This window comes from Cyanistes caeruleus, chromosome 14 (assembly GCF_971803275.1).
Source record: "Cyanistes caeruleus chromosome 14, bCyaCae1.hap1.1, whole genome shotgun sequence".
Classification (NCBI taxonomy): Eukaryota; Metazoa; Chordata; class Aves; order Passeriformes; family Paridae; genus Cyanistes; species Cyanistes caeruleus.
The window spans coordinates 941,449-952,434 of NC_141714.1; the positions used below are offsets into that span (position 1 = coordinate 941,449).

Genomic DNA, 10,986 nt, shown 5'->3' on the forward strand with positions numbered 1-10,986 from the left:
CCTGGCTCCTCGGCTGGGATCATCCAGGGGACACTCCTGGGGGCATCCAGGCCATCCCTGCAGGCTGGAGAGATCACTCTGGGCTTCACAGCAACAGGAAAGTGGCACAATCCAGAGCAAGTGCTGGGGTCTGGGGAGTTTTGGAGAGGGAAATACCCATCCTCACTCTCTGGAAAAAAGGTAGACAGTGACAGAGGCCGGTCCACCAGTGTCCCAAAGCACCATCCATGAGACAGGGTCACGAAAGATGGCTTTTCTGAGCGAACAGCACTGAGGTGGTGCACACTCTTCCCAAAGCTGCAGGTACAGAGGCAGCCCCCAGACACCGCCAGTGTCAGCTGGGACCAGGCCCAGCTTTCCTCTGTTGAGGTTTTTCCAGTTCCCATTAGAGAACTTACCTTTTTCCCTTGAGTTCACTTTCAAATTACTGTGTTATCAGCCAACTGGAATTGCTTCTAAGTACTTCTCTTCCCCTGGAAGGCTTTAGTTTGGAGAAATCCAGCTGGAATGGGTCCCTCTGGGGATATCAGCCAGACCCTTCCTGCTGTGACTGCAGCTCATGCCCTACCTCACTGAGCACCATGTTTCCTGAGGGCAGTGGGGAAGTGACTGACACAGTCACAGCCACAAGATTTTAAGCTTTCAGGAGCTTAAAATCCTGAGGTGTTGTTCATGGAGGAGAGGAGACAGGACAACTTGTTTTGTGCCTCTCCCTACCTGTACCGAGGCTAGGGCTCAGACAGGTTGAACATGCTTCATAGGTGCTACATGGAAAGTCCCTCTGAAGTTTTGGCATGAGATCCATTTTTCTCAGTCCTTTGTGTCCTCTCATCTTGTAGGGTGGGACATCACACAGGAACTTTCTGGAGAAAGACAGGACAGGAAGCTGAGCAGCCCGAGTATCTATTGTTTAATCACGGAGCTGACTGTGACCCCACTGACCACGAAACAGAGGCACTCATTTCTCATGGAGTGGTTGAAGTTGCATTATCCACAGATCATTGATTACCTCTATTTGCCAGTCCCCATCTGTCAGGCATGGATATGACTGGGAAACAGCTGAGATGAAGCTATCATCCATTTCAAGTGAGCACACCACCCAACTGGGACTTTTCTTCTAACAGAAATCTGTATCTAGCCTGTTTTCCATCCTCTGGAAAATAGAGGATGGAAAAAACCCAGAATCCTGCCAGGTTTCACATCATGGAATGAAAAATCCTGGAGACAGGCTCATCACATTTGCTGTGGTGCCATGAGGAGGAAGCACAAAATCTCCCCAAAGTGCTCCTCAGAGTGCATCGTGAACCAATATGAGCCCAGCTCAGGGCAGCTTGCTGCTCCTGTCCGTCAGCAGGAGCATGAATGATCCCAGGGGGCAGAGAGCTACTGGAGCAGTGCCAGGAAGTGGGAAAGTGTTGAGCTGAGTTGCTGTTCCCATAGGCTATGGGACCAGAAATGCCCTGCCATGCATCTGAAGGAACGGCACAGGAACCGGCCGTGTGGCACAGACCCTGGGAAGAGCAGGGCTGAGCGCTTGGGGCAGCACAGGGGAGGTTGCCCTGCGGAGGAAGGGGAGCTGCTGACCAGGCTGGGTGCTCATGGCACCTTCTGAGTGCAGACACTTGCCACACATCCCCAGCTGAGGGCACTCCCAGACCAGCACATGAAGTAGGGCCGGTTTTGCTCTACAGTCCCCTGGGGTGACCTGAACGTCCCAGTCACTCTGCTTGGGTCCCGAACCACTGAGTTGGGGGAAAGCTCCTGCCTGGAGAGAAACAGCACAGGTCTGAGCCACCAAGTTCACTTCTCTACAGCCTGTCAGCTCGGCAGCCCCCTCCAAACACACCGCACTTGGGCTCCAGCTTTTGGGATGCTTTGTGGGTGGCTCTCACAATCCTCCCCCCACATCCTGGTGGGCTTCTTGACCAAGCCAAGCAGCTGAGACCACTGAGTATACCAGCAGGAATCAGTGCTCTGGATGTTGCAGATCAGATCCACCAACCCACAAAGCCTTTTTGGGCTGAAGGATGGGGTCCAGCAGGACAGCCCCGATGCTGCTGCTCTGTGCTGCTTCAGGGACCCACCTAGAGCTACAGACCCATCACAAAGGCACCTTGCAGAGGGAGGCTGAGTGACAGGGCCTCATTGAGGTCCCAGGTCTTTGCCAGCTGTGCTGGACAGCCCTTGAGGTGGCTGTGAGGATTTGGAGTGACTCTGGACTGCCCCAGAGAGGGGTCAGGGCAGCTGCAGTGACAGGAAGGAGAGAGGGAGCAGACAGAGCAGGCTGGGGACAAGGTCAGAGCAGACCCTGCTCTTTGCATCTCTGCCTCCCATGGTTTTCAAAGATAAATGGCCCTGGGTACTGGCAGCCTGCAAAATATAAGAGCTTGATTTTCCCCCATCATTTCAGGGGCCACCACATCTCTCATGGCTGTCAGGCACAATAGTGACTTGAAAGCCCCATTATCCCCCAAAGAGCAATTTTCCACTGTGGACTGCTTTCCTAGGCTAGCAGCTCCACTCTCTGAGAATTAGTAATAAGAAATATGCTCTTGCACAGTCCTAAACCTGCTGTGTCTAATAAAGACCTGTTTGCAGCAGCATCCCTCTTGTTGCTTTGATCTGGCACCAGCAGAATCTGAAAACACCACAGAGAGGAGGCAGGAACAGCCCAGAGAGCGTGGTGAGTCAGAGCTTTCCTCAGCCCCCGCACCAGTACCTGCAGGCACAGCGCTGTGCCACGGGCCTGAGGCCAGCACCAGAGATGGCATCTGACCCCCAAGGTCATCCTGTAGGCTGGGCTGGGTGCCAAAGGCCTGGTTGCTGGCTCAGCCCTTTCCAGGCTGTGGAGGGAACATGGAATGCTGAGGGAGGAGCTGGCTGTTTGGATGTCACTGGGGCTGCAGTGGTGATTGAGGGACTGCTCCGGTGTCCTGTGCAGACCTGCCTGGGGCTGGGAGCTTACCCCGGACCCAGGTCCATCATCCAGTCCAGTCCTGTTCAGCACCTGCCGGGTAGACCAAAGTGGATCTAATTCAGACACTGCCCCCTGTACATAGTGGTGACAGGTCTCTCTTGGGACATGCTGGGACCTCACCCTGCAGCAAATGTTGCACTTTGTGGCTCTGCAGAAACGGGTGTGCTGCTCGCACTGCCAAGGCAACCCCCTCTCGCATCCACGTGGAAACTTCAGCTGCTGAATGGCATCTCGAAAATGTCACAAGCCTTCTGTCTTTTTCCACTCCCCGTGAACAACTCTTTCATATGAGTGGGAACATTCCAGGTGTTCAACCACCCATGGGCCAGGGCAAGCCCCTGCTGTCAGTGAGTGACTGCCTGAACCACTCACGGGGACCCCGGCACCCTTGTCCCTACGGGCCCAGGAGAGAGCTGGTCCTCCTCTGAGCTGCAGGGTCATGGCCAGCTGTGATCACAGCACTGCTCGTGCCCCAGTGCAAGCCCAGTTCCCACAACACAGCAGCTGTGTCTGGCCCCATTGCACCAGCCCCATGTCCGGGCAAAGCACCCAGGACTGGGCTGGAGCAGCACGATGGATGCTCTGCTGGGCCTGGACAAGCTCCTGCCTGGGATGTGGCTCCTGCCCAGAGCCTGTGGCACAAACAGCAGCTCTGACTGATGCTCCTGCTGACAGGCATGTAGGGCTCGACCATGACCTTGAGACACATCAGAAACTGTGAGGGACAAAGGAGATGGCAACTGCACACCAACTTCATAGGCAGCAAAAAAAAAGCATATGGGTAATACATGTGTTCCTCAAACAGCTCTTGGAACTACCTCTTTCCTTGTTTTTTTTTTGTTTTGTTTTTTTTTTTGGTGTTAATTCAGCTCAATTTCTTCAATACAGCACATGTCCTCACGTGGTCTGTGTGGGAGTGACCTGGGCTGGGTGCCAGACATACCCCAAAGCTGCTCCACCACTCTCCCTACAATGCCCCAGTTGCTGTTAGCAAACGTGTTTCAGCTTGGGTTCCTCTCTCCATGGGGTCACAGGTCCTGCCTGCTAGGATCTTCCCATGGAGTCATGGTCTCCTTTGGGCATCTGGTGTTGAGTCCTCCCTAAACTGCAGGTGTATCTCTGCTCCCTCATGGACCCTTGTGGGCTGCAGGGCTCAGCCTGCAGTATGAGGCAGGGGTGGAACATGGCTGGGGTGTCAGGGGTGACTCACAGGGTTGGAACATGGCCCTGCACAGCCCCAAAGGCTCCCCAGGACTGGCAGCACTGTACCTCCATCCCCTCCAGCAGCTGCCTGGACGTAAGACACCAGTTTCTCACCTGTTCTCAGATCCAGAGTAATTCTTGTGAGTCCAATAGCCTGGATTTGTCATTGCATATTGACTCCACTGATCCCAGCTTGCAACACAGCACAAGGAGGTTTCCCCTGACCTCTGTGGCTTCAGGCACAGCCTCAAAATACATCCTGAGGGACTACTGCAGGGCAGGGCTCCTCAGCCATAAATCACCCCAGGATTCCTGCTAGCAGCAGGAATAACGAATGCATCCCATGGTGCTCAAAACCAGTCTTTTCCCACAGGAGAGCAAGAGAGAGATTAAGGGTGCAATTTTCTGCCAGGAAAATGCCAAGTTTACCCAGTGCCTTTCCCGACTGCTGCACAGGGAAGGGCCATGATGGGTCTGTAACACACAAACAATGAATAGAGAAGCCAGATTTCTGTAATAAATTAGTGATATTTAAAAAAAACCCCAAAACTCTAGCACATAATCAACATTACCGCTGAAGTAAGAACCCCAACATTTTTTCATTAAAGAGCTTTATAAATATATATGTTACATTAGTATAGATACTGTACTGTGCATGCACACACACAGGCAGATAAATAGGTAAGAGTTTTGGAGGTTCAGCTTTGGTCCATGCTCCTTCTGCTGTGTCTCAAGGGCACCAAAACCCCAGCGGAAAGTTGTGTCCCATGCGTGTGGCTGCCCGTGGGAGCAGCCGCTGGGGACAGGAGCCAGCGCTGGCCGGGCGGCTCCGGGCGGCTCCGGGAGCGGGGGGCGCTCGGGGTGCCCCACTCGCCGTGCCCAGCTGCCGGGGGGGCCCGCGGCTCGTAGCCGGAGCAGGCAGGTGCCCGCAGGGGCGAGCGGGGCTGCCAGGGGCTGGAGGCACACAGTTCTCCCTGCTCCGAGCAGCCTCGCTGCACAGCTCTGCCACCGCGTTCCGGCCCGGGCCCGCCGAGCGGGGCTTGGGGGGCGCGGAACTGCCCTGCCTCCTCCTGCTCCTCCTCCTCCTCCTCCTGCTCCTCCTCCTCCTCCTCCTCCTGCTCCTCCTGCTCCTCCTCCTCCTGCTCGTCCTCCTCCTGCTCCTCCTCCTCCTGCTCCTTCTGCTCCTCCTGCTCCTGCTCCTTCTGCTCCTCCTCCTCCTCCTCTTCCCCAGCCGGGAGCTTCACGGAGCTGAGCCGGATGCGGTGGCCAGCCGTGCCAGGACTCTCCTGCAGGTACTCCTGGCTGCAGCTTCTGCTTGGCACGGGCAGAGCAAGGTGTGAGCCTGCTGCCAGGACAGGGCACTGGCATTTAGAATAAAGCTGGAGGCGCAGGGGGACCCGTAGCTCAGGTATCTGGCTGTCCCTGTCACCGACGTAGCTGTTTCCAGTCGGTCCCACCAGCACCAGCTGCTCCGGCAAGTCGTGCCCATCACCTGCCTCCTCATCCTCCTCCAGCTGTGAGGGGACCTGGGAACCCAAGGCGTGGCCCAGCTGGCTGTGGGTGCAGGATGGGTCCCTTTCCTCAGGGCACTCTGGGCCAAACCCGTTGGCACAGTAGCCACTCACATCCTGGGCAAGGCCTCGGAGGAGCTGTGGGGCCGCGGCTGCCGCCTGGCCAGCTGTGGATGGCCCGTGGGACGGGAGCACAGGCTGCAGCAGCAGCACCAGTGCGTCCTCCTCACGCTGGAGGGGAGGCACCTGAGTGGGCACACTCAGCTCGCTGTTTTGGAGAGCCTGCAAGGACACAAGCAGTGACACGGTCAGCCTCAGCCGGACAAAGCCCTGCCAGCTTGGGGAGTGACAAACCGTGCTGAACACCAAGGCCTGCACTGCCTGAGACCCCACCCTCTGCCGGCTGGCTGGTGCCCCACCTTCTTGGGGGCAGGGGTTGAGACAGCGGGGGGGGGGGGGGGGGGGGGGTGCTGGTGGTGTGAGAGTTGGAGGAAAGGAGGTGCTGAGCCCCTAAAAATGCAGGGAACCCTGGCTCGGCTCCAAGCTGGAGGAGAACGGTCACTCACCAGTGCTTTTGGGAGGCACATCTCCGGAGGACTGGGGAACACATGCAGCTGGATGAAGCACAGCCCGGCCACACTTAGCAGCAGCAGCAGGAAGAAGGCGCTCAGCACGGCAAGGACCCATGGAAAGCCTGCCAGGGTACAGCAGGCTGAGGGGTCACTCAAGCACATCGCTCCCACCCCACCTGCTATCAGTGTTTCCCATCCATGTCAGGCTGGGATGTTTCAGGGGGCAAGCCCAAGGCAGAGGACAAGAAAGCATCGCCCTGAGTGGTCCCACTGGGCAGCACTGGGCCCCAACCCTGACTGCAGTGGCAGGGGGTGAGGGACCCACACCTCCACACAAGTCTGTGCTCTGAGCAGGACCTGAGATGCAACCGTGCCAGCTGAACTGGTGAGAATGCTCCCACCTGCAGGGCCTGCTGGAGTCACCAGGCACCGCTCAACCTCCCGGCTCCGCTCCCTGGCAATGTCTGCAGCCACCGTCCGGACACAGTACTGTGTGCTGGGCTTCAGGTGCCCAAAGGTGCAAGGCACTTTCTCACTGCTCCGTTTGCAGGGCACCTGAAAACAGATGGGACGGATGGCCACAGCAGCTGGAGGAGGGGTTTGTGCATGGCTCCACTGCTCTGTGCAGCCCCAACATCCTGCTTGCCCCATGGTCCCACCTCCTGGGCACCTCCACCTCTGTTCTTTGCCCCAGGAGGTGTTCAGGTCCCAGAGCATCTCCTGAAACACCTGTGGCATCACCTGTCATCTGAACAGAACCAGTCCAGTTCTTGTTACCCAGGGGAGGGAAGGGGTCTCCTGCCTCGCTAAGGTGGGAGCCCCGGATTGGGGGTACAGAGCACTTCACACCTGCATGCACAGCCATGTGTGGGCAGGGCTGCAGCGCAAGCATCCCCACACCACTGCAACCTGAGACAGTGAATTTGCTGCACCAGGAAAGCTCATGTGAGCCCTGCACCTCTGGGCCCTGCCCAGCTGCCACACACCTGCTGGACAAGCAGGTCCTCCTCGTACAGGTGAAGCCAGTACCACAGCTTCAGCAGCACTCGGTTGACTGGCTTGTAGGAACCAGTTCTTTTCTTGTAGGGAGTGAGTGGTGTGATGATTTTTACACTGAGGATTTGATCCTGGAGCAGCCAGGACAACTTGGGGGGGCCAATAATTGCTGTAGGGAAGAGAAAGAATATAGAAAATTAAGGCCTTCAAAGGAAGGCAGACATCTTGTTTCTCTAGAAGTGATATTTTTCTGTCTGACATTCCCCTCTCAGAGCACAGAAGCTCCTCAGGTCTTGCTCTGGAACCAGCTCTAGGAATGGCAGCCACCACTTCTTCATGACAGCTAGCACTGCTTCTGCCTCCTCTTCACCCCAACAGACCTGTGGCACCACCAGCTCCCACTGCTGAGACCTCCACCCCTGAGCGATCCACCAGGGCCTGGAGATCTACTGCCAAGGCCAGCAATCACTTTCTAAATGAATACACCCACTGCCATGCCAGTTGGATGCAGAGGGGATGAACAAGGGAACACAAACCACCAACATAGAACCCACTTTGCTTCTCACACATTCAGTTTATTGCAACAACCCCTGTGATGGAGGTCAGAGGAGGGTCCTGAAAAATTTCTAGCTCCATGAGACTGCCAGGATTTTGGACAGAGCAGCCTGTGACTGAGAAGAGGCACATTCCCACACCTGGCAAACACAACAGTCAGGGTGAATGGATCACCAGAGGGTCTGCCCCTGCCTGCACCAGCTTCATTTTGCTGGGGCAAAAACTCCCAGACCATGACAGGGGAAGAAGGTGAGCCTTTCAAAAGCCAAGCCCGGAGGCATATCCTCTTTCCTGCCCCATCTCGCTGCATTCCCCAGAGACCCAAGTTCTCATGGTGCCTTGCTGGCCTGGGGCCTTTTATCCTTCACCTCACTGTGTCTCCTCTGTCCTTTTGCTCTTCACCCAGCCCTCCTCCAGCCACTCTGCCTCATCCCTTTCCTCTGGTTCTGACTCTTTTCCCTCCAGTATCCTAATATGCTTTCCCGCTGTATCCCATCAGATCTCTCCAAGGACCCCTCTCCCCGTTGGCCCCCAGGAAGAGCCCAGCTGGAGGAGCTCCCCAGTCCTTACTGTCTCTGTACAGCTGCAGCTCGCTGGAACTGGCCCACTCGGACTGCTCACCTCCGGCCACCACTCTCACCCGTGCCCAGTAGATATCATGAATCCTGTCAAAATACAGCTCACACACCCAAGAGCTTATCCTGTTCCCCCCGCAGGCACCTGCCTTGGTCCAGTTCGAGGTTCTGCCCAGGGAGAAAGCACAGGAATTGCTTCTTTTCAGCATCTTCCCAGCCCAAAGGGAGGGCTGCCCAGTACTGCCTTCCTGCCCAGATGGAGAGTGTAGGAAAGCCCAGGTATCAGCCAACAGTCTCCCAGGGTGTGTGAGGAGACAGGTCACCAGCAAGCTGACTCCCTCCTGGGGACAGGTGGCATCTGGCACTGCACCCTGACCTGTGCTCTCCACAATGACAAAACACACAGCTGTGGCAGGGAGAACCCCCCAAGGAGTTGAAGCTGTTGAGGCTCTGTGGTATGAGGGAACCTGAGTGAGTGGTGATAGCTTGAGCCTCAGAGAAGGGCGACTTTGGGTGGGGAAGAGAAGACAGAGCCTTCCTGTCAGTGGTGCCCAACGAAAGGACAAGAGGCAGTGGGCACAGGTTGAAATACAGGAAATCCCATTTAGCATAATAGAAAAAAACCCAAATCCCAAGTCCAAAAGCAACCCCTTAGTTTGTTACTGGGAAAGTGACCAGGAAAGGGACCAGGCAGTCCAAGGAGGTTGTCTTGAAGTTATTCAAAACCTACCAGGACACAGTCCTGAGCTGACCCTGTGTGTGCAGAGGTGGGACAAGCCAATCCCTGCCAACTCCACTGCTCTCTTACTCTGTGGCATTTACTGCCAGGCAACAGTCCTCTGGCTACTTGGGGTCCCCAACAGCCTCTGCCAGGGTATAAGAGGAGCAGACCCCTCAGCCCCTCCTCCCCACCTACCTGTTCCTCCACTCCACCTCGTAGGTGGCAGAGATGGGTGAGCTGGGGTCTGGCTCCCAGTGTAGCCAGACGTGGAAGTTCTGTGCCTCCAGCCTCACGTGCCGTGGCCGCAGCAGCGTCCCTGGGGAGGAGCAGAGGGGTGTGAGCAGCATCCTGAAGAGTCCCCTTGTGCCCTGGTGCACAGGTTCCCCAACTTCTGCCTGACATGGGCAAACACTGACTTCAAAGCGGCTCAGCCCCTGCATCCCCCCAATCCATCACACACTGAGAACATCCTCTCCACGATTCTGCCAAAGCAGAGACACAGCTGACAAAAAGGGGGAGACAACACCCTGCCACAGCTGCTGCTGACCCCAGGGTTTCCTTTCTCATCACACCTTGATGACCACTTGGGCCCCTCCTCTTCACAGGTACCTTCAGTAGGTCTGAGAGGTGTCCCTGTGCCTCTCCTGCCCTGCAGCCAGGGTCCCCCCCAGACTGTGGTGACAGCTCCAGCTGGCTTACCCTGGAGCAGGGAGCAGCTGGCCAGGAATAGAAGCAGGAGCAGGGCAGGGCTCATCCTACCACAGCCCATCCATCTGCCCCCACATTACGCTGCTGTGCCAGGGGCTGTGGAAAGGGATGGGTGTGCTGGAGCTGCTCTGCTACCTGCAGACATCACAGGCTGCTGGCACCTGGGATTAAAAACAGAGTATTATTCTCAGAAGCTTCAGCCAGTGACACTGCCCCATGGAGTCCACATGCCTATCGTGGCACAGAGGTGTCCAGTGGCAGGGGACCTTCACAGGTACCCTCAGGGCTCTGTGAACCCACAGAGACAGCGGGCAGCTGCCACCCTGCTATGGCACTGTGCATGCGCTGCAGCGACCTTCTGCTGCACCCACCTGTGGCGCCCCACCATGAGAAGCCATGCTGCCTTTGTCACCAGGATGCGGGGCTGAGAAAGCTCCTCACCTAATGCTCACACCACTGGGGAGGTGACTCAGCCCAGCTCTGGGCATGACTCACACTGGCACAACCTGTGACACCACTGCCAGGACACCCCCGGACATCCCACAGCCTCCGGGTATGGGGAGGGCGCTGTGTGTGACAGCACCCACAAGGCAAAACGGGGCACAATGAGGGACCCTCGGGCTGTAAGCAGAGACCTCAGACTGAGCCAAAGCAGAACCACCTCAGCATGTGGGTACAAAACGTTCCCCCCATGTTTCCTCTGCCCTTGCAGCATTAAGAGCTTGAAACAAGGAGGAACAGTCAACAAGCAGGGACGTGCAGCTGCAAACTGTGGGCGAGGGCTGAGGTGAGACCTCTGAAACACCTGAGGTGAAGCACAGGCAGTTGGTCCAGGGATTCCCCCACCCTGTGACCAGCAGGAGCCCTCCTGCCTTTGCAACAGAGCCCATTGAAGGAGGCAGCATTTCTGTCTGGAGGGACTAGGAGCCTCCAGGATTGTTCCTGGGGCTTCTGGAAGTCCAGAGCTGGGGAACTGATGGAGAACTGATGGAGACCCTAGGACCAGCTGCCTGTGCAGGCAGGGACAGGGCTGCTCCTGCTGCAGAAGGTGGCACAAGGGAGGCAATGCTTCCCTGAAGCAGCAAAGGTGACTGCAGACCAGTCACTGCCAGCCCCCCAGCACATCCATTCCCCTTCTGCCATGGCCGGAGGAAAAATCCCAGCAACT

The 10,986-nt window shown here is 56.8% G+C and overlaps 1 protein-coding gene and 1 long non-coding RNA gene across 2 annotated transcripts; one reads left to right on the top strand and one right to left on the bottom strand.

Moving 5' to 3' along the window:
- The first annotated feature begins 2,598 nt into the window (after window positions 1–2,598).
- LOC147650484 (uncharacterized) lies at window positions 2,599–3,791 on the top strand. The gene is made up of 2 exons (XR_015276506.1): window positions 2,599–2,683; window positions 3,653–3,791. It is a non-coding gene; the product is annotated as an uncharacterized LOC147650484 (long non-coding RNA).
- Window positions 3,792–4,688: 897 nt separating this feature from the next.
- On the bottom strand, window positions 4,689–9,979 carry LOC111929320 (interferon upsilon receptor 1-like). The gene is made up of 7 exons (XM_086850922.1): window positions 9,810–9,979; window positions 9,306–9,426; window positions 8,385–8,557; window positions 7,250–7,428; window positions 6,665–6,818; window positions 6,258–6,385; window positions 4,689–5,973 (listed from the first exon to the last, which is right to left on the bottom strand). Exons 1-7 carry the CDS (start codon window positions 9,877–9,879, stop codon window positions 4,879–4,881), a joined length of 1,920 nt encoding a protein of 639 aa, XP_086707048.1. The 5' UTR covers window positions 9,880–9,979; the 3' UTR covers window positions 4,689–4,878.
- Window positions 9,980–10,986: the final 1,007 nt, after the last annotated feature.

Bases quoted from the DNA above. Each gene is read 5' to 3' on its own strand.
- LOC111929320 (XM_086850922.1), bottom strand. From the start codon at position 9,879: ATGGGCTGTGGTAGGATGAGCCCTGCCCTGCTCCTGCTTCTATTCCTG. The intron at 6,819-7,249 runs GTGTGTGGCAGC...ATCTGTTTTCAG, and splicing joins AGGACCTGCTTGTCCAGCAG to GTGCCCTGCAAACGGAGCAG. The intron at 6,386-6,664 runs GTGGGAGCATTC...GTACCCTGGCAG, and splicing joins GACTCCAGCAGGCCCTGCAG to GCTTTCCATGGGTCCTTGCC.